Source organism: Chaetomium strumarium, assembly GCF_033439665.1.
Source record: "Chaetomium strumarium strain CBS 333.67 chromosome Unknown B0T15scaffold_6, whole genome shotgun sequence".
Lineage (NCBI taxonomy): Eukaryota > Fungi > Ascomycota > Sordariomycetes > Sordariales > Chaetomiaceae > Chaetomium > Chaetomium strumarium.
Genome location: NW_026944434.1, coordinates 2,499,981 through 2,522,326, shown reverse-complemented (window position 1 = coordinate 2,522,326; position 22,346 = coordinate 2,499,981). Strand labels below are relative to the sequence as shown.

General features: G+C 55.6%; 4 protein-coding genes and 2 non-coding genes across 6 annotated transcripts; 2 read left to right on the top strand and 4 right to left on the bottom strand.

The window, feature by feature from the left end:
• Positions 1–254: 254 nt before the first annotated feature.
• B0T15DRAFT_540672 (uncharacterized protein) lies at positions 255–1,347 on the bottom strand. The gene has a single exon (XM_062869800.1). The coding sequence runs from the start codon at positions 1,329–1,331 to the stop codon at positions 489–491; it is 843 nt and encodes a 280-aa protein (XP_062719365.1). The 5' UTR covers positions 1,332–1,347; the 3' UTR covers positions 255–488.
• Positions 1,348–1,686: 339 nt separating this feature from the next.
• Positions 1,687–3,640, bottom strand: B0T15DRAFT_420915 (iron-containing alcohol dehydrogenase-domain containing protein). Its single transcript, XM_062865547.1, has 2 exons — positions 3,483–3,640; positions 1,687–3,389 (listed from the first exon to the last, which is right to left on the bottom strand). Exons 1-2 carry the CDS (start codon positions 3,510–3,512, stop codon positions 1,875–1,877), a joined length of 1,545 nt encoding a protein of 514 aa, XP_062719364.1. The 5' UTR covers positions 3,513–3,640; the 3' UTR covers positions 1,687–1,874.
• A 3-nt stretch (positions 3,641–3,643) lies between these two features.
• Positions 3,644–7,586, bottom strand: B0T15DRAFT_540670 (uncharacterized protein). The gene has a single exon (XM_062869799.1). The coding sequence runs from the start codon at positions 7,408–7,410 to the stop codon at positions 3,967–3,969; it is 3,444 nt and encodes a 1,147-aa protein (XP_062719363.1). The 5' UTR covers positions 7,411–7,586; the 3' UTR covers positions 3,644–3,966.
• Positions 7,587–9,518: 1,932 nt separating this feature from the next.
• B0T15DRAFT_513738 (copper-exporting ATPase-like protein) lies at positions 9,519–16,458 on the top strand (the record flags this gene model as incomplete). Its single annotated transcript, XM_062868062.1, has 7 exons — positions 9,519–13,127; positions 13,446–13,492; positions 13,803–13,839; positions 14,342–14,400; positions 14,531–15,249; positions 15,306–16,208; positions 16,382–16,458. 7 exons carry the CDS (start codon positions 9,519–9,521, stop codon positions 16,456–16,458), a joined length of 5,451 nt encoding a protein of 1,816 aa, XP_062719362.1.
• A 115-nt stretch (positions 16,459–16,573) lies between these two features.
• On the bottom strand, positions 16,574–16,671 carry B0T15DRAFT_t179. The gene has a single exon. It is a non-coding gene; the product is annotated as a tRNA-Pro (tRNA).
• Positions 16,672–20,252: 3,581 nt separating this feature from the next.
• Positions 20,253–20,357, top strand: B0T15DRAFT_t188. Its single transcript has one exon. It is a non-coding gene; the product is annotated as a tRNA-Pro (tRNA).
• The last annotated feature ends 1,989 nt before the right edge of the window (positions 20,358–22,346 follow it).

Genomic DNA, 22,346 nt, shown 5'->3' with positions numbered 1-22,346 from the left:
CTAGAATATGTTCTCCACTAGATCAACCCGCCCCAGTATAATCGATTATAATGCAAACCGCAATTACTTCTTGTTCCCCTTAAGTCGGCAAGAACCGCCTCGCAAAGTCCCTGCACCGTAAGGACTGGTGCCATACCCAGCCACGACACTCATCCTGAAGCTTCTTCTGCAGATCCTCGCTCTGAAACACATGCTCGGACGCATTACCCCCGTTCCTGGTCGTCAGAGACAGTCGAACCCCTTCGCGGAACCGAAGCGAATACGCAAGGAGTTCGGGGGGATTGTAGACCTTAACCTTCTTGATGGCGTTACACTGGATACAGTGATCATGGGTGGAGTTGTTGCTCTTGATTTTGAGGGCGTACGTGGCATTGATGTGCTCTAGCAGCATCAAGTCGATTTGCGCTGTACAGTACGTGCTGCCCGCGGTTATATAACGAACGGAGCCCCCCCTTCTCTTGTCTACTTCGCCATCAAACCTGCGAAGTTCAGAGTTCCGCCATGCCCCCATCCTCGTCCTCGTCCTCCCACCTTTCCCTCGAACTGGACTCATCATCAACCTCGCCATCCGTTATCAACCCCATCAGCGTGTCAAACTCCTCGGCGGAGAGATCGTCCAGCTCCTGGTCCACTTCATTCACCATGAAGGCAATGCCCGCCGGGGTCGTCATGAAAATGTTGAGCCAGAAGTTGGCCATTGCTTCGTCGTCATTGCTATCGTCATCGGAGATAGGGTCCTCTTCGTCGTCCGCCTGATCATCGGTTTGCTGCTCGTCCGCCCCCTGTTCGCCGTCCTCAAGTAGCCAAGACGAGGACAGGGAGGGCGATGAAGTGTACATGCCTTCGAGTATTGACGGGACATCGAAATCAGTGTCATCACTGATGTTGAAGTCCGCGTCGGACGGTGACGGCATGTCGAACCATGCCCGCAGAGCGGAGAATAGTGAGGATTCCGAAGTGGAGTGGGGTAGTAGGGTTTCATCGCTGAGCGGCAAAGATGATCGCGGCAGAGTGGGCAGCGGTGTTGCGGCAATCGTATTTGCAGGTGCATTAAAAGGGAGATTGTTGTTGGTGGTTGACAAAGTGTCCTCGTCGTCTTCAGCGTCCCAGCTGCTCTCCCACTCGTCGTCGGCGTCGTAAGGAGAATCAAAGTCGTGATGGTTGCTCTGGCCTTCGCCTTCGCCTTCGCTATCATAGGCCAAAAGGCCACCAGTTGTAGGGGCCAAACTGTTGTGGTCCATTGGGTCCGCGTTCAGGGGGGAGTCCTGACGCGCCGTATATCGGATCGTGACGGTGTGGAGATCCGAACCGATATCAGCCATATTTGACATTGGACGTATGAGCGACTAGAGATTTTGAAGTCTGATAGTGCGTTGCTGGGGGATGAGGCTGTCACGACTCTTAAGATCCGATGGAAGCAAGCACCGGAATCAAAGTGTCGACGCAATTTCGGTCGTCTTTTTCGGTGATGTCTTTAGAGCAATGTTCCTTAATTGGAGAGATATAGGATGAAAACGGGCGATTGAGCCAATGGTATGGCGTAGTGTTGGATAAAAGGTAGATGAGGTGTATTGGGAATGGGATGATATGTTGTGGAGTTGTGATGATGAAGTCGGTTTGAACCTCAAGGAACCTTGGGGAGGAGAAAGCAAGCCTGTCGGGGTTCTGTTCAGCAAATTCATATGCGACGGCACGCTTGATCAAAACTGAATTGGCCCGAAAGTCGTTCCAAAACCCGTGCCCACGATAGCATTGCTATGTAGTCCATTGGGAAGGCGCGCCGCTTCATTCATTAATCCGGACTCCCGGCTCGCGCCACACGACCAGCGCATAACACAATAGCATCATAGCCATCCTCTATTCCCAGCTCAAATTCAATGCTCAAGCGCATCCTCAAACAACCTTCTCAACTGGTCCCTCTCTTGCTCCAGCTCCTTCGCCAGTCCCGGCGCCAGCACCAACACCCGCGCCTGCGGGATTGTGCCCTCGACCAGTTCCTCGATATGCTCGCGCCCGAATCCCAGCTCCCTCAGGCCCTTCGGCTGGTCGCCCAAGTCCGCAAGAAACTTGGTCAGTGCCTCGGCCAGCACCTCGCCCGCACTCTCCCTCTTCACATTGCTGACATCCACGCCAAACGCCTCCGCCGCCGCAAGATGGCGCTCCGGGTTGGACGGCCCCGTGAAGCGAAACACGGCCGGCGCCGACACGGCGACGGAAACTCCGTGCGGAATGATGGGCGCATCGACCTCATACCCGGCATGCTTGTAGCCCGGGTTCTGGCCTGAGATCGGGTACGACATGCCATGGCACAGATGCACCCCCGCATTGCCGAACCCGACGCCCGCCAGCGTGCTCGCTAGCAGCATCTCGCTCTGTGCCTCCATGTCCTCCGGGTCACGGACGGAGCGTGGCAGGTACTTGACCGTCGACCGCAGCGCGTTGAGCGAGAAGATGTCGCTGATGGGGTTGGCGCCCTGGTAGGCCGGGCGGAGGATGGGGTTGGTCGGGCGCGGGGTGCGCTCGTTGAACGGGATGGCGGTCCATGACTCGAGCGAGTGGCACAGCACGTCCAACCCGGAGCTGGCCTTCACGGCGGCGGGCATGGTGCGCGTGTTGAGCGGGTCGCAGATGCCCAGCGTCGGCTTGAGGTTGCGGTGGGCGACGCCCGTCTTGGCGCGCCGCGAGGCGAGGTCGAAGATGGCGGTGCCCGTCGTCTCACTGCCCGTGCCGGCGGTCGTGGGTACAGCGATGAGCGGGCGCAGCTTGCGGTCGATGGGCCGCCCCTTGCCGAGCGGCGCGTTGACAAAGTCCAGGAAGTCGGCGTCCGGGTAGCACGAGTACAGGTTCATCAGCTTGGCCGTGTCGATGACCGACCCCCCGCCCACGGCCAGGAAGGCGTCCGGTGCGTACGGCTTGACCCACTCGATGGCTTCCTTGACGCTGTAATCCTTCGGCTCGACCTTCACCCCGGTGTACACTCTGTACTCCACCCCTTCCCCGTCCAACGCCTCCCGCACCTGCCTCATCGCCTCCAGCTTGTCTACCGTCGCATCTGTGACCACGCACACCCGCTTGGCCCCCATGTTCTTGAGGTCCATCCCCACCTCCCTCGTGACGCCCGGTCCAAACCGGATAGAGGACGCAGCCATCTCAAAGGCATACTCCTTCTGCAGGGAGGCGTCCCGCGGCGTGGCGTAGCCACGTGCCCCTGTCCCGGTCCCGGTGTTGACGAGACGGGAGTTGGTGCGGTCCGCGAAGCGGGTGATGGTGGATGAAACGGAAGGCGAAGCATGGTTGTGGTGATGATGGTTAGGGTTGGAGTGGCAGGGGCAAGAGGGTGGATGTGAGAACTGGATGGTTCGTAGGAGGTTTACTGCTCTTGCCGCCCGCTGTAAGAAGGGTGAATCGGGAAGTTAATGTTTGGTCACCGGAGCGTGGCAGTTACCTTGTTTGGGGTGAGACGAGAAGGGCGGTTGACTTACATTGGGCACGATCCGAATTGCTGCTCCCATGTTTTGAGGTGATCGAGATAACCTATCTACACTCTGGTGGCTCAGGATTCGGAGGTTCCTAACAGATGGTGAGGTTTAAACCTCGTATTGAGTTCAAAGGCAGGAACGACGTGGTTCCCGCGGCAGAGAAACACGCCGAGCACATTGCCGTCACCCCTCGGACCGAGCCCCAGCTTTCCCCACACTCCGGCTAAGCAACTCCCGAGCGGGTGGATCGTGGCGGGATTAAGCTCGTTTCCCCGCTCGCTTCTCATAGGCTACCCGCATTAACCCCGGATTTCTTGGCGATGGCAGCGATGGCGGTGACATCAGTCAGGCCGCTAGTCACTACAGCTAGTGATCTCGGCGGAAGTAACGGTAACATACACATGACCGACTTGGAACTCGTCCATGCTGTAATTTATTGAATTTGCCAATAGTGAACACCAGCCCTAACACCACCCATCTAACCCAACTAATATACTTCCAACACATACCTCCCCTCCTCCTTCAACCGCTCAATCTCCTTCCTCGGATCCACCTTGCGCCCACTCTCCCTAGCCTCCACCGCGATCGCCTCTTCCAACACAGCCGTGACATCGGGCACCGGCCACGTCGGTCCGCACAGGTAGAAGGACCCTTGCTCCTTGATGTATGCCTTGACAATGTCCGCCATAGTCTGGCGCATGCGGTCCTGGATGTAGATCTTCTGCGGCTGGTCGCGCGAGAAGGCCGCGCCCAGCAGCGTGATGACCCCGGCATCCAGGTAGGCCTCCCACTCCTCGCCGTACAGGTACTCCTCCCGTTGGTGGCGGCTGCCCAGGTACAGCAGGATGGCGCCGATCTCCTTGCCCTGCGCCTTCTGCATGGCGCGGTACTGAACGAATGCGCGGAAGGGGGCGAGACCCGTGCCGAGACCGGCCATAATCAGGGGAGCCGTGTCCTCGGTGGGCAGTTTCATGACTGACGGCTTGACCGACGCCGTGACGGCGGTGCCCGGCTTGAGCTGTGAGAGGTAGCGCGTGGCCTGGCCGTAGCGCGTGCGGCCCTTGGTGTCGACCCAGTCGACGACCACGATCATGAGCGCGACCGAGGTTGGCGTGACGGCCTGCGCAGAGGCGATGCTGTATTCGCGGCGCTTGAGCGGCGCGACGATGCGCACGAGGTCGCCGAAGGCCGGGTGCGCCGAGCGGAAGGTTTGCAGCACGTCGACGTAGGTGACAGTGTCAACCTCGGACAGCCGTTTGAACTCGTCGGCGCCTTCCTTGCCGCCGAGGAACTCGAGCTTCTTCTTTTCGGCCTCGTCCGTGGCGAACTCGGCAAGCGACTCGAAGAAGCGCTTGGGCGGCTTGCCCAGGATGTCGATGTTCTGAACCAAAGACTGGTACACGGTTCGCGTTTCCGACACGGTAGCGTCCTCGCGCGAGGGCACCTGAACGAGATCGTCGGCATTGAGGCCGTAGAACTCAATGAAGTCGAGCACCTGCTGTGGGTCGTTGTCGGCGTGGATGCCGAGGGCTTCGCCAATGTTGTATGTGAGACCCGAATCGCCAAGGTCAAACTCAATGTGGAAGATGTTCCGGTCGTAGGTGAGCGGTGTTAGCCGGCGGTTCTCCTTGACGTGAATGGTGAACGTCTTGACCGGGAGGTCCGGACGCAGATCGGCCTGCGTCCCGTAGGACTCCTTGAAAACGAGCCCCTTGGCCGCTTCCTGCCAGTTATCGAGCTTGAGCGCAGGCTCCGGCTCGTCCTTCTGGAATGCCACAAAACTTGTGGGCTTCAGCGTATGGACAAGAGGGGTTGTCATGGCTTCGGGCGAAGTCTCGCTCCAGGCGGCAGGGACATCAACCTTTTTGAGCGCTTGTTGAAGGGCGTCGGCAACCTCGGTCATGGTCACTTGATCCTCGGCGGCTTCAGCCAACTTGCGGAATGCCTCCACCGTGATATCGGGACGAGCAACCCGCAAGAAAGCAAGCTGGGTAAGCAGCTGGACATCCTTCTCCAAGGCAGGGGAGAAGGAAGAATCCAGCACGAAAAGCTCGACGCCTTTCTCATGGATCTCCTTCCTTGACGAAGCGGGGATCCGCTTTTCGAAATCCTCCTCTTTGAAGTTGGGCAGCCGCAGAATGAGTTTGCTACCAGACTTCGATCCCTTGACGATATCGACATCCTTGAGCAGCTTCTCCTCACCGACGAAGACAACATCAGCTTCCTCGATGGCAAAAGGCGCTTCAATCGGCTTCCCACAACTGCGGACATCAGTGCGAACAGCACCGCCTTGGACGAGATTGTCGTAGACCTCGTGGATGTACACATTGTTTGGAGCTTCGCTAGCAAGAAGTTTGCCAAGAGCCGACGGTGCTGCCAGGGCCGCCGAGTTGTCGACGTCCCAGAACGTATACTGGAGGGCTTGCTCCAGAGAGTGCAGGGCCAGGCTGACCTCGCCTTGGGCGTCCTTGTTACTGAGCCGGTGAATAATTGAAGCAATCGAGCTAGGGGTGTGGGCAGTCGACGCCGCGTACTTGACGTCGACAACAGCTGGCTCGTGCGACCAGCGGTCAGCGAACGAGACGGCGGTGAGCACATCCGAGTACAGCACGGACTGCATCGACGCGTCGTCAACAGCCGCGCCATCACGAACTTGCCCTAGCACCGCGATCTGGCGGACAGATTCGGGGAGGGCCTCCAGGAACGCCTCCTCGATAAACGGCCGGTAGATGCGGATATTGACCGCGCCCACCTTCTTGCCCTCAGCCGCCAGCGTGTTCACAACCTGCTTGGCAAGTCGTGCCTCGACGCTGCCAAAGACGACAAGAACCAACTCTGGCGCCTCGTGCCCATGGTACTCGAAGGGGGCATACCGCGTGCCCAGTTCGTTGTTGAACAGGTGCAGAAGCTCGACCACCTTTCCAGCAGTGTCCAGCCTCTTGTTCAGGGCGCCGGCCGCCTTGGCAAGTTTCTGGTAGATGCCGGCAATGGCCGTCTCGCTCAGAGCATCCACCACCCTCAGGGTCTCCCTTGCGGTGCGGATTCCGTCATAGACGTGGAGAGTCGGCAGCAAGGTAGCCAGGAGTGTCGCCAGCAGGGACATGTGCTGGGCCTCATGTGCGGACGCAGTGGAAACGAGGGCCAGCCCGAGGTCCTCGGCAATGTGTAGCGCGCTCTCGTACTCGGTGATGAGGCCGTCGCGGGCCGAGTAGTCCACTGCTGGGATATGCGCAACGAAGGGACTGGCAACGCCGTAGAGGAGAGAGAGCTGGTCCAGAGCAGCGCGAAGGTGCCGGAGGCTCAGCGAGGGAGCCAGCAGGGACTGGGGGATATGCCGTTTGCTGAGATCGAAGTCCTTGGAGAAGATGTAACCCAGCGCAAAGGTGCCGGCGCCGGCTCGGGTTTGCAGTGGCACTACGGTCGTGGTTTCGCCGTGGATGTTCTTCTCGCCAACGCGAGACCACTCCTTAACGGCCTCATCAAGGTTGAAGGTCTCGGGCGAGAATGAGAAGATCTTGTCTGAGAGCTTGTACGCCGTCTGCTGGACCAGCAGCTGGCCGGTGACATAGGTTGGCCCGGAAATGGCACCAAGCGGGATTATCTGCTTCCCGAAGCCGGTGTTCTCGAGCCTCTCAGGAGCGCGCTGGCTATCTGAACCGGGCGCGACGCCCCCCGTGGCCAGATCCTGCTTCAATTGCATGATGGGTGACTTGCCCAAGGCTCCAATGGCAGGAGTAGGGAGCTTCTTGAAGGCGTGTTCAAGATCTGAGACTCGGCGGCTCGCAAAGTGTCGAGGCAGGAGTGACGAAAGTGACCCTGGGCCTGCCTCAAACCGCTTGCAGACGTCGAGAACAGAGAGGAACGACTGCGCCAGCGGGAACAGCTGGAATTGCACGGCTGGAAAAGAGTGGACAAGGAGAAGATTCAGCATAAGGAGATGTTCATCCTATTCCTACCTGGGCGCCCTTTTGGCTACCCGCGCCGGCCAGCGGCTGACCTTCTCCATAAGTGCCGCGGGACATTAGTGCATGGCAAAATTTCTGGACTGCTTGCTCACCAATGCTGCATCAACTCGAAGTCGTGTTGATGGAGGTCGATTGCGTGATTGACGCTAACCGGATGTGGCGAGGTTGGTATCCACAACCCGTGCGTTCTCGCTTTTGTCAGCAGGCACGTGCCGTGCCACATCTTGGGCTCCGATCCCGGTGCGGTGGCGGCCCGGAAGCGATGTCTTGGCACGGCGGACAACCCACTTTCTCAACGTCGGACCCGGATCGGGCCTTTGTGATCATGGATTTGCAGCCGCTCAGGGGTATAGCTATAGCCTCAGCTCCAGCCCAAGTCTTGGTTCAGCTACTCCATTAGTAGATTAAGATCGATGAATTGCGGATATATGGCCTCGTGGACACGATTCATTCTCTAGAGCCGTTACCCACAGTACGGATATCTCTGGAGCATTCCGCGTTTTCAACCGCCCATTGTCCCCTCGATGCGCTACTTGCTTCCGCGACGTCGTCGCATTAGGTCTAGATTCTCTTGATAGCGGTCCACGCAAGATTGCGGATCAGCTCATTGCCGAGGACTTAGAAGCGGGCAGTGGCTACAGGACCTTGGCCAAGGCATCAGATAACCGCTGGCATCATTCCAGTTTTCAGCTCCGAGACAGTCCAATTGAGCAGTAGTGTCCTAGGACTGCCCCAAGATTGCGGTTGATATTGCGGCCGAGCCTTGCAGGGTATGGGGGGTTTGATTGAATAATCCGAAGCAGCGGCAGCTTGGGCAAGCGTGCCATATTCAAGATATTGTAATTCAGAGATCGAACTTCGAGGGTCCAGTCTACCTGCGATCTGGATCGGTGTTGGCCTTGTACGCTGCACAACAATGGCCACAGGGCAACTAAGGTTAGCATTAGAGAATGTCTCACGAGTTATAAGTCACTCTTAGCGTTTTCCTATGTGTGTGAACTGTGAAGCAAGATAGAGAATGGAATAATGGATGTCACGCCAAAAGAGAAACCGACTTAGTCTGAGAAAAATGCAGTTTGCCCTGATTTGCCCCGTTACCCTGAACGAGCATTTCGGCGGTGCTTAGAGCTTTCTGATAAAAATGAACGGGCAGATTTATAGTTGAATATTGGGCAACTAAGAGGCGGCCGTGCTTGGAGATAGAGGGCTACTAAATGAACCATGGACAGTGTAGTCGCCAAGTGGTCACGTGTCGGCTGCGGCCCCTGTAGCGATGTCGTCATCCGAGCAGCGTTGCAGCCCTTGAGTACCTTACTACGTGTATTCCGTAACACCTGTACACCTCAGCTGCAGAGCCTCGGGCTGTGGTCTTACTGTCGGGCATACACATCATTTATCCTTACATGCCTTAGGTATTGAACCGCTTCAATTGACGTCCAAAATTCATGCCCGGCATATTCAGGGCATTCGTTCCCACTTGTTCGAACTGATAGCTGAATAAGATCCACTTTGTAAATCGCCCCACAGAGACATCTGACTTCCCTCACACATTCTTTTGTTAGTTGATCAACTTCTGACCACTGCGTGAATTGTGCGTGAAACCTGCCGATTCTTTCCCCTTCCAAGCAAGACAAAGTCTGCGGCCACGGATGGCGAGCGAAGCAACTGCAACTATTTAATAATGTGACAGCCAGCCATTCCATCGCCCTTCGCCCTTCGCTTCTCCCGCGTGCCTTGTTTCCTGTCAAACTTGGTGCCTTCTCAACTTATCCCGTACATTGCCTCGCCTTGAGTTACCAATCGTTCTCAGCCGTTGGGCCCCCACGTCTCCACAAGAACGTAGCAAACACGCCGCCGAGACGGGGGAGCGTACTTCAGCCGAGATCCCGGCGCTGCTTGCCCCCGATTTCCTATTAGGGAAATTCTTTAATATACGTCCTTCCGTGCCACACGCCAGACCAGCATCGCCAATCGCCCTGGTCACCCACGAGTCTGCCACGTTGGACAGCGAGCAGCCGAACGTCCTGTGTACAGGCGTACCACACTCAAGAGTTCCGACCAGCCGAATATCACCATGGCACCCGCCCACCGCCGGCCCGTAGCGGCCAGGCCACCCGACACCATCTCAACCTCGTTCCTCTTGGCCAACCTTCACTGTCCTACCTGCGTCTTGGCTATAAAGAGCGCCCTTCAGGAATCCTGCGGCGAACATATCAACTGGGTCTCCCCCAATGTGGTCACTTCCGTGGTGACGGTCGAGCACGCCCCAGCAGCATCTCTCCAGCAAATGCGCATGGCCCTTGAGGAGAGCGGCTTCGAGGTATGCGCAATCTATACGTCTGCCGGCGACGTATCTGACGTAGACGTGGACCTGGAAGCCGGTGGGAGCCAGGGGAACGGCGAGAGCAGCAGTCACAGCAGGCATCACCCAGTGTCCGCACTCAGCCGCTGGTTCATGCCGTCCGGGTCACCGGCGCCTCAAGCACAGAAGGTTCGAGCCCACCTCGAAAACTGCGAACAGTGCCGGAGCACCATGGGGTCAGTGTTGGACGTGAAGCGGGTTCTGGAGGACAGATCCGCCCATGTCAGCCTGGCGTCGAGCAACAGTCCCAACCCGCAGATAGGCGGGGAATCGAAGCCGTTCGTCGTGGCCGAAAACACTGAAGATGCCTCAGTCCAGCCGCTTTGGAGAGCCACGCTCGCCGTCGGTGGCATGACGTGCTCCGCATGTTCGAACATGATCGCAGAGGGCCTGACGAGGCACGACTGGATCTCCAGTGTCACAGTCAACCTGCTCGGCAACAGCGTCACGGTAGACCTGAAGGACGGGAACAAGGCCGACGAGCTCGTCCAAGCCATCGAGGATCTCGGGTATGAAGCAACCTTGGACTCGGTCGCCGAGCTCAGCCAGGGGAGGCGCAAGGGCGCGAGCAGCTCCGACACCTGGCGGGCAACGTTGGCCATCGGCGGAATGACGTGCGCGTCCTGCGCCAACGGAATCACGAGGGAGATGAAGAAAAAGGGTTGGGTTAAGGATATCACGGTCAATATGCTCACCAACAGCGCCACAGTCGACTTCGACGGTCGGGATAACGCCGACAAGCTGGTGCAGGAGATCGAGGATCTTGGGTACGACGCAGCCCTTGATGCCGTGGTCAGCCTGGCTCAAGAGGCTTCGGAGGAGCACGAGCGGACGGTCGAAATAAAGATCGACGGCCTATACTGCGAGCATTGCCCGGACCGAGTCACCCAGAGTCTCGCGGGTTTCAGGCGGCAGTTGGAGGTCATCACCCAACCGACCCGCCAAAGGCCCATCATGAAGATCTCGTACGTCCCTGACGCGCCGTCCTTCACCATCAGGAGGATCCTGGCAGCCATCGAGGCAAGCGACCCCGGCTTCACCGCCTCGATCTACCACCCTCCGAGTCTCGAGGAGCGGTCCAAGCAGATCCAGCGCAGACACCGGATGCAGATCCTCGCGCGCGTCATCTTCACCGGCATCGTCTGCATCCCCACCTTCACCATCGGCATCGTCTACATGAGTCTGCTGCCGGACAGTGAGTCGAAGCACTTCATCATGGCGCCATGGACATCAGGCATCAGCCGGGCGCAGATCGCTTTGTTTGTCATGGCCACGCCGGTCTACTTCTTCGCCGCCGACCTGTTCCACCGCCGCGCCGTCAAGGAGATAAGAACCATCTGGCGTCCGGCGAGTAGAGTTCCTTTTCTCCAGCGGTTCTACCGCTTCGGCAGCATGAACACGCTCATGTCGCTCGGCACCACCATCGCGTACGTCTCCTCGGTCAGCCAGATGATTGCTGCTGCGGCGCACCGGCCGGACGAGATCAACGACTCCAACTTCTACTTCGACTCGGTGGTGTTTCTGACTTTCTTCCTGCTGCTGGGGAGACTGATCGAGAGCTACAGCAAGGCGAAGACTGGCGACGCCGTGGAGTCGCTAGGGAAGCTGCGGCCGACGACGGCGGTCCTGATAGAAGGATACGGCTCTGAGAAGGAGGCGGATGTCGTCACAAAGGCGGACCTGCTCGACTTTGGCGACGTCGTGCGCGTCACACACGGCGCTTCGCCCCCGGCTGATGGCACGGTTGTCCACGGTGAAAGCAGCTTCGATGAGTCTAGCCTGACAGGCGAGTCACGGCCGGTGAAGAAGGCGCCTGGCGGCGAGGTGTTCTCGGGCACGGTCAACAAGGGTGCCTCTGTTCTGGTGAAGATAACCGGTGCGGCTGGTTCGTCGCTTCTGGACCAGATCGTCAACGTCGTCCGCGAGGGTCAGACGAAGCGAGCTCCAATCGAGCAGGTTGCCGATCTGTTGACGTCCTACTTTGTCCCTGTCGTCACCCTCATCGCTGTCCTCACCTGGATTATCTGGCTCTCCCTCGGGCTAGGCGGCCGCATCCCGGGCCACTATCTGGACGTCGCCTCCGGTGGCTGGGTCGCATTTTCGCTGCAATTCGCGATCGCAGTTTTCGTCGTGGCATGTCCCTGTGGCCTCGCTCTCGCAGCCCCGACCGCCATCTTCGTGGGCAGCGGCCTCGCAGCGAAGCACGGCATTCTAGCCAAGGGCGGCGGTGAGGCCTTCGAAAAGGCCAGTCGGATCGACTGTGTTGTGTTCGACAAAACGGGGACCTTGACCATGGGCGGAGAGCCAGAAATCACCGACTCGGAGGTTTTCCCAGAAGACGCGGCCCAAAGAGACTCCCTCGTGGCAGCCTTGAAAGCAGTCGAAGAGAACAGCAGCCACCCAATTGCCAAAGCCATCGTCTCCTTCTGCAGCGCGCAAACCTCCTCCAAGGCCACCATCGACAACCTCCAAGAAGTGCCCGGAAAAGGCATGAAAGCCGTCTACCATGGAATCACACCCTCCTCGTCATTCGAGCTCGCCGTCGGCAACGAGTCCTTCATGGCCGACTTCTCTGTTGCCATCCCGCCAGAGACCAACCAGACCCTTCAGCGCTGGAAAGGCGAAGCCAAATCCGTTGCCCTGGTCGCCACGAAGCCCCTGCAAGTCTCCGCCACATGGACCCTGGCAGCAGTGCTCTCCATCTCCGATCCGATCCGCCCAGAAGCACCGGGCATCGTCCGTGCCCTCCAGTCCCGCGGCACCCGCGTCTGGATGCTCTCCGGCGACAACCCGACCACAGCGGCGGCCGTCGCCTCACAACTGGGCATCCCCGCAGACCAGGTCATCGCCGGCGTCCTGCCGACGGGCAAGGCTGAGAAGATCAAGTATCTCCAGTCCACCGTCCGAGCACGCACTGGCCGCGGAGGGAATCAAGAGGCTGCGACGAGGAGGGCGATGGTGGCGATGGTGGGCGACGGTATCAACGACAGCCCCGCGCTGGCGACGGCCGACGTCGGCATCGCGATCGGCAGCGGCGCCGACGTGGCCATCAGCACGGCCGACTTCGTGCTGGTCAAGAGCGACCTGCGGGCCGTGGTGGATCTGCACGACCTGTCACAGGTCGTGCTGCGGAGGATCAAGCTCAACTTCGGCTGGGCCGTGGTGTACAACTGCCTGGCGCTGCCTGTCGCGGCAGGCGCGCTCTATCCCATCACCGATCAGCATGGGAATCATGTCCGGCTCGATCCTGTGTGGGCTAGCCTGGCCATGGCGCTGAGCAGTATTAGTGTGGTGCTGAGCTCGCTTGCGTTGAAGGTGAATGTGAGAGGGATTGGGTATCGGCACCGGAAGATTGATTGAGGTGTTCTTGTTTTGATTCTTTTATTTCTTACCAGCGCAACAGGGAGGGGATTATTAGGGACAACTGATTGGGATGGGCAGCATGAGAGGGATGGTTGCACACAGCGGACTGATAGATACCCGTAGCGTTTGTAATGCCTGGTTTGGGGAAGTACATGTACTAGTACGTACGGATATGCATGTGGCATGTTCATACCCTAGCGTGAATACTGAGGCTACCCTTACGGATAGGCGTCACCTCGATTGTAGTGTGAATATGTGAGGTGACTTTCAAGCCAGTTGGGGATCCAAGAGACCGAGCGAGAGAATGGAAGGGGTTTGATCTGGTGAGCAAGCTCACACTGTGTGGACTCTCCACGCGTTATCGTAGGGGTATCGTAGCTGTGGGAGGAAACCACCAAGTCGTCTTAGCATTGCATTTGACGGCACAGGTTAAGAACAACAAAGGCCGGGCAGGTAGAACAATGGCCGGGCCAAACAGATATGGTAAAACGCATCAAACTGGCCAAAACAGAGCATTTTTGAAGGGTTTGATAGGTTTATTGCATTTCTATAGATTCTAGGACCTCGAATTACAGTATTCTAGCTATTTACGCATCTAATATACTATGTACACGCGCGTATTATCCTAACTAGGTTCGCGATACAGTATGTCAACAGGGTCTGCGATATAGTAAGTCGTTGACATTTGCAATTAGGTATATCGACTAGGTGTGACGACTAGATGCAATTGAACAGGGTCAAGCCGGCTGTTGTTGTCATTCTATTTCGTGAATCTAAGGTTGAGGAAAGGAAAGAGAAGTTCTGAGTCGGTGGCCCAGAACATTACACGAAGATATTCCTGATTTGTGGGTCATGTGACCGATGCTCCACAACAGCCGTCAATCAGGGAGGTCGTGGGTTCGACCCCCGCCTGGGGCGACACCCATACCGACCGTGACACTGCCCAGCCTTTGTTGTTCTTACCTGTGCCGTCAAATGATGGTTTCCTCCCATGGAGGTATAGATTGGAACATCCTGGTCGCCCCCCAACAAGCTCCAAACTCCTCCGAACACTGCCCAAACAAAGAAGCAAACAGCTTCAGCACGGCTCCATCGTTAACTTTTCGGACCTACATGCATGATCATTTTGGGTTTTGTGAAGCTCAGAGTAAATTTGTCACTTCGTGTCGCAGAAAGCAGGACTGTTTGTTTCAAACGCCATCAAGCTGAAGCCGATCAGTCTTGAAGAACAGTGGGGTCATCACCGTGGTTACCGGTACCTGACCTAACACTGGATTTGGTTAACGTTACTGCGCGCCGCATCTAAACTCGCGCCGGCGGAGCGCAGTACAGCCGGCAGAGTACAACACATGAAATACTAGTCGAACTGCGGCGCAATTCCTAGTCATCATGAATTCCACTGTCAAGCGCAAGTTCAACGTGCTCCTCCAAGGCATCGGCAACCGAACGCCGACCGACCGAGAAAGCAGCCTCGCCGAACCCGCATCTTCCCCAGCTTCGCAGCTCTCCTCCCACTATCCGCCGGCAACAATGACAAGCGATGACACCCTCGACAGCTTCAAGAAGCGCCGGGTCGGCGGGCCGGTCTCGACACCCTCAAAATACGGCATGCTACAGGGAAGCCCAATGCGATCGTCGCCAGCTAGCATACGTACCGTACCGCCGACGACTTCCGTCTCGAACATTTCTCTTCGGAAATGGACGCCCGGGTCCGGCAGTCCTGCGGCAGACGGAAAGGAGGGCCTTCCACCACCGCCAAAGTACTGCCCAGGTGATCGCGACCAGCTTCTCAGGCGGCTGGCGACTTTCCAGGAGATAACCGATTGGGCGCCCAAACCGGACCGGGTCAACGAGGTGGAGTGGGCAAGGCGCGGCTGGGTGTGCCAGGGCAAGGAGCGCGTGAAGTGCACGCTCTGTGGACGGGAGCTGGTCGTCAAGGTGAACCGGAAAGAGGTGGACGGCAGGGAGATCGCGGTGCTGATTGCATCGGAGATTGCTGAGTCGGTGGTGAGCAAATACGTCGAGCTAATTGTTGAGGCGCATGCGGAGGACTGTCTATGGCGGAAGAAGGGGTGTGAAGGTAATGCTCGTCTGCCATCCCTTTACACCGGTGCTCGAGTACTAACATTTTCATAGAATCGCTCCTTCGTCTGCCTCTTCCCAACCCCAAACTCGCCCTCCAAGGCCTGCGGCAACGCTACGACGAGCTCTGCGAACGCGCTGCGTTTTTGCCATACGAGTTCAACCTCCGGCTCCCACCGACACTAGACCTGGATACGGTCATCTGCGATCTCCCGCCTACTTTCTTCACCGACCCGCCCCCACCGCCAGACAAAGCCAACCCACCGAATCCCTCCTCAACCTCCGCGTCCTCTCCACCACCGATCAACCGTCCGGCCCTCGCACTCGCCCTGCTAGGCTGGCAATCACTCACCCATCCGACGCTCGGTAACCCCGTACCGAACAGCGCCTCCTGCCACACCTGCCTGCGTCGCCTAGGGCTATGGATGTTCAAATCGCGCGAGATCGACCCGGCAACCAACGAGGTCCTTGTACCCGCGCCTATGGACCACCTTGACCCGCTACGCGAGCACCGCTTCTTTTGTCCGTGGAAGAACGCGGTGGCGCAGCGTAACCCGGGCCTCGCGAGGCCCCTTGCTAAGGGGGAGAGGGAACTGCCTGCGTGGGAGGTGCTTGTTCAGGGGTTGAGGAATGAAGCGCTCATTCGGGAGAGGGTGGACGGGGGGAGTACTAAGAGGAAGAAGAACAACGATGCGGCGGCTGGGCATGGGAGGAGTAAGAGTAGCGGTGTTGTCCCTGCGACGACCGGTGAGCCGAAGACGCCCGAGCGTGCGCGGCCTACCACGGTGGCGGGGGCGCCGAGGATAATGGTTGGAGATGCGGAAGAAGAAGAGGGAAGGGGTGGTGATGGGCTCCAGGAGGAAAAGGTGGACGACGAGGAGGCTAGGAAGAAGAAGGACATGGATATGATGTCGCGGCTGAGGAGGGTCAAGAGCTTGTTCAACACCAAGGCAGGGGGTAAGTTGAAGAAGCTGAGTAGCAGGCCGGGAACTTCGCATTCTAATATCGGCGGGGAGTAAGGGGCCAAGGGGCTGCGTATTCTGCATTGAAGGACATCATGTGAACTGGACATAATAACCGGCAGTTGTCAGATAGCATGGCTGTAATCTAGACCTCTGCAATTTTGGAAGCATCAGAGAAGGACGGACTCAAATACCAAGCGGTTTTCCTCGCAACCAAACAAAGCGCTGCTGCAAGCCCGACATGAGGGAACGGAAGCAAGCGTAGTCAAGTACTTATTGTCTGTACATGCGAGATCAAAGAAAAAGAAATTGTGCCCCGGTCGTAATGAGAACAGAAAAATAAACATTCATCCGAACTCAGGGGCTGTCCGGGGATTGAACCCGGGACCTCTCGCAGAATTGTGGTTGATCCAATCAGGCAACCCAAAGCGAGAATCATACCACTAGACCAACAGCCCAGTTATGCGTGTGCGATATCGGAGTTTCCGACACGTCATGGCATCTCATAAGCGCGCAACTGAGCCTCTTCCGACTTCACTGTTGTTTTCCTGACTGGAAGTTGGGAACATTTGGCTTCAGCCTCGGGTATATTACGGAATCGCAGCGGGAGTTCCTGTAGCTAGCTTGAAGTATTTGAGTGTGATTCTGGTTTGTCATGCTTAGGGGAAGCGCCTCTAGTAATGTTAGGCTTATAAGGACTAGCATTGTGCTACTGTAGGCGAAAACTACCAAGTCCTCTTGGCATTGCATTTGACAGCATAAGTAAGAACAACAAAGGTCAAGCAGCTAAACAGATATGGTAAAACGTATCAAACTGGCTAAAACAGCGTTTTCTAGGCTTTTAGGGCCATTTTACATAGTTTCATAGATTTAGGGACCTCGAATTACCCTATTCCAAGTGCTTAACGTACATGATAAGCGAGTGACCCAGACAAGCGAATGACCCACTTCCTACACGACGCGACATCTTTGCACTCAACAACAAAATTTCCTCTACCATCCAAAATGCCCTCTACTTCAAAAGAAGGCCAGATAATATTGGCTCTCCAAGCTCTTCAAAACGACAAGAATCTAAGCGAACGAGCCGCAGCTAAGATCTATGGGGTTGACCGTAGGACCCTGGGGCGCCGACGCGCCGGCAAGCCTGCACGATACGATCTTCCAGCCAACTCGCGCAAGCTCACAGATCTAGAAGAGAAGGCGATAGTTCAATATGTCAATGAGCTATCTGCACGTGCATTCCCGCCTAGGTTGTATGGTGTGGAAGATATGGCCAACCAACTACTGCGCGAACGCGACGCGCCCCCTGTTGGCAAACGCTGGGCTTACAACTTCGTTAAACGCCGGCCAGAGCTCCGTACGCGATATACACGTAGATACGACTACTAGAGGGCTAGATGCAAAGATCCAGACGTTATTCGCGAGTGGTTTAGGCTTGTGCAGAACACTAAGGCCAAGTATAGTATTGTGGATGACGATGTCTATAACTTTGACGAGACCGGGTTTATGATAGGCATTATCTTTACGGGTATGGTTGTTACGACCTCAGATGGCCGGAGCAAGGCTAAGCTGGCCCAGCCTGGCACTCGCGAGTGGGCAACAGTGATCCAAGGAGTCAATGCTCTCGGCTAGGCTATCCCTCCGTTCATCATCTTGGCCGTGCAATACCACCTCGTCAACTGGTATACCGAGTGCAACCTCCCGGCCGACTGGCGCATCGCAACCACCGAGAACGGCTGGACTACCAACACAGTAGGCCTTGATTGGATCAAGCACTTCAACTACCATACAGCGCCTCGGACAAAGGGCAAATACCGGCTGTTGATCCTCGATGGCCACGAAAGCCACCACTCGACCGAGTTCGAGCTCTACTGCCAGCAGAACAACATTATCACGCTCTGCATGCCTCCACATTCCTCCCACCTCCTCCAGCCACTTGATGTTGGCTGCTTTGGGCCGTTGAAGCAAGGGTACGATGGCTGTAATGCACCAGGTGGCCCTCCTTCAGGCAGAGGTGTCTTCGCTCCGCAAGGCTAACGAGGCGCTAAGCAAGCGCCGGAGAGCCAAAAAAAACACGTGTGCGGCTTGGAGGATCACTTACTGTGCAGGAGGCACAGGAGGTGGTAAGCCAGGGGGCTATAGGTGGGGAGGCAATGCAAGAAACACAGCTGGATGGTAGTGGTGCTGGTGGGGGTCGTACGAAGGTTTGGTGCTGTGGTGTATGCGGCAAGCCTGGTCATAATGCCCGCACTTGCCAGGAGGTTGCAGAAGCATCTGATTCAGCCGTTTCTGATGTAATTGTAGTTGGTTGATAGTTTTGTTGTTTTATAATTGAGGATAATGTTTGTAGGGTAGTGGAGAGTGGGTCATTCGCTTGTCTGGGTCACTCGCTTATCATGTACGTTATAGCCACATGCGCGTGCATAATACCCCTGTCTGCTATAGTACATCAACCGGGTTTGCAATCTGATATATTGTCACAGTTGGTATGAGTGTCGCTCCAGGCGGGGGTCGAACTCATGACCTCCTTAATTGATGGCTGTTATGAAGCACCAATCATATAACTAGTCATATGATCCACAAATTATGTCATGAGGGCCGTCGTTCAAGGCTAGGGTCAAGCTTCTAGTGGTAAACTGACTGCATTGTAAGAATATTGAACTTGCAGAAGGAAAGAAATCCTCGAGACTGTAAGGTAGGCTTTAAATACAAGATGCGAGTAGGTCTGAGCTTGTATGCATGATGTAATAGAACATGTATAATAAATCATTACTTAGGATGATGAATCATTATACATATAAATGATATCATCATCATGGTCAGTGCGTTTCACTATCACAAATTAGGAATATCTTGTAATGTTCTGGGCTACTGACTTAGAACTTCTCTTTCCTTTTCTCAATCTTAGATTCATGAAATAGAATGACAATAATAGCTAGCTTGACCTTATTCAATTACATCTAGTTATTACACTAGAGTAGTAATAGCCTTAGTAGATGTAGTAAGAGCTATTCTAATACTTATAGAAGTAGAATTATTTTAGTTTACTATTATACTTACTTATATTTTATTAGACTTACTTATACTAGTTAGTTCTATATTTAAAGGTTAGTGTGATAGTGGAACCTACCATACTATAGCATAGGCTATTGCTTAGTTATGTGCCCAGCTTCTAATGCATGCATGCATGATTAGTCAACCTAGTTAGTGCCCTACCTTCCACATCTGAGTACATGCCCTATATCCTATATTTAGACTTCTTTACACCTTGCAGTCTTCAAGGATTCCTTTTCTCCTGTAAGTTCAATATTCTTACAATGCAGTCAGTTGCCTACTAGAACCTTGAGTCTGGCCTACAATGACAGTCACCATAACAATAGTATGATGAGTTCCACTGTCACACTTACTACATATTATACGTACCGAGCATTTAATACAGATATAGAAGGTATGCGTGTAGTAGTGCATAGACCACTTTTAGGTTTTTTAACATACTCTACTACCAGCTTCTATAGGTTTCCACCCACAGTAAAGTTTGCCTTTATAGAGGCTTAAGAGGGTCATTGCATTATGAGCATTGGTCATAAGATAGTAGTCTGCTCAGCAAACACGCCTTTAGATGCCTTTAAGAGGTACAAACGCATTTAATAATCCGGTCAATGAAACTTCCTAATAAGTTTTCAAGACCTAGCATTGTATTGCCTGCTCGGTTTCCTAGTTATTTTTAAGCTGTTCTTAAGAAAGAAAGCATCTGCATTCAAGCACCTGCACCTTAGAGCCTGCAGTGAATTGGATCGAGTACTAAGTCAGTTTCCACCATAACTTGGCTTTCGAAATCAAAAAACTTCGGAGCTCTATTAACGTTAGCTGCAGCTACGCCGGGTCAAACTGGATTGATTTGTCGATTCCTAGTCGCTGCTTCTATGCACAATCTCCAACGGGGTTGCTTTGTGTTTAGCCATAAACATCATGTGCCGATTGAATTCGAATATCCCGTACATAGAACGCAATTTCAGTCACATTTTTCAATAACAGATTCGGCTCAATGGTCTAGTGGTATGATTCGCGCTTCGGGTGGATAACCCACCGCCTGAGAACAGGCAGAAGATGTGCGAGGTCTCGGGTTCGATCCCCGATTGAGCCCTATCTCCAAGAAATCTATGACTTTTGCTGTTACGTCCACCCTTTTTCCTTCACATTTTTCCTTCACATTTTTCCTTCGCAAACGCTCCGCTCCCGTTTCCATGCTCTCTTACAAGCTCTTGTTGGCCATCTTGTCGTTAACAGGCTCAAGGCTCTCGGGATTGGCCATGTTTGCTTCAGTTCGCGAAGACAGAAACGTGGCTGGCTAGTTATCTCATTGCGTGCTGTTTTTCGCGCCTATGATACCACATTGCTGTAATCATCCAAACACGACATGTTACTTCTCTACCACATTACCTAGTACTAGTAGCCTGATAGGTATTGAGCCCAGACGACTTGTGTGTCGCTCCTAACAGGTCATACAACCATGTCACCGCGACACAGAACTTCGCCAGTTTTCCAACATAGTATGGAATGAATAAGTCAACGTGGACGCCATGCTGTGTCACCCTGGTAGCCACTTTCATCGGCTACGTGCCACAAGAGCACCAACGCCAACGACATTGTTGCATGTGTCGAACCCAGTTTGTTTAGAGGACCTAAGGCATCTGATGTCTGATATCTCGACCTACGACGCACCGTCGCTCAACAGCGGCCGCAAATATACACATGTCCTGCTCTCATGACAGAAACGCATTTATGAGCGCCGTACAAGGAAGGACAAATTGGATCTACACTGCTTCTACAGATCGTACATATCCCAAAGAAGGCCTCAACATAATCTGTGTATATCCCACAACCCCTTACGCCGTCATCCTAGCTGAAATCTCACCCTCCGTCATGCTACAATGTGCAGCCTTCGATCTCGAAAGTCCCCGCCATAACGCTACGACCCCCAACCTCCATAGTTCATAGACCTCCTTCCTCCATCAAGCTCGCTGACCCGACCTAGCCATTCCCCCCGCAAGCAACATCAATACTCCGCCCCAACCCAGTCCAGCACCGCACAGACAACCTCAACAGCCACGACCGCGCCCCTCGCGGCCATCGCCACCACGCTCTCTACCAACAGCACAGCCATCCACACCGCCGCAAACGCCGCCTCGCGCATGGTGCTCAACCCCCTTAGCACCCAGGCCAGCGCAACAGCCATGGCCACAGCAGCGACGGCATCACGCCCGGGGCCCGTCCCCCTCCCCCTTCCTCTTCGTGCTATACCAGCAGCACCGGGGCCATCCAGGCCCAGTTCATAGTCACAGTCATATTGCGAAGGGGAAGACGTCCAGCTCCGGGTTCGCGCGGTGGTCCAGGCTAGTCAATGCCCACCACCCCTTCCACCGCCCGCACCCACACCCACACCGGCAGCGGCGGTGGAGGTGGTGGCAGCGGTGGCCATCAAGAGCCGACGATTCTTTCTCATCAGCTGGTTGAGGCTCTTCTCGAGCTTTTCCGTCTCCTTGCGCGCGGCCGAGAGGGCCTGCTCTGCGTCTTCGAGCGACATGAGCGGGACGTTGCCGAAGGGGCCCGGCGAAGAGAAGTTGACACCCTGCGTGGCGGCTGCGGCTGTAACTGCGGAGGAGGACGGCGAGGAAGGCGGTTGTTGATGCTGTTGCTGCAATTGTTGGTGGCTGTGGTGGTGGTGCCCCGATGCGGAGGAGGCAAAGACTTCCTCCACACTGGGGAGTTGAGCGTTGATATCGCCGAGATGGTCCTCGTGCAGAGAAGGGTTTGGCAGCCCGTGCGGCAGCTGAGGAAGGTAGTGATGCTGATGATGATGATGATGATGAAGCCCGTGTTGACGGTGTGAAGAATCATCTGCGAACGCGCCCACCGGGCCGGGGTAGCTCAGCTCTGGAGGCGCGGCGCCCGCGTCTAACATGTCGTGGGATCCTGGGTGGTTGCCGATGCTGCCGTACAGCCATGGCGCAACCGAACTAAGGTTACCAGTTGCCGTGCCGCGCGGATCAGCGGTCCACGTGGACATCGCCTTTGGCAGACTCATGTCTCTAGCATTGAGGTTCAGCCGGGGCAGAACATATTGGTTGATGTA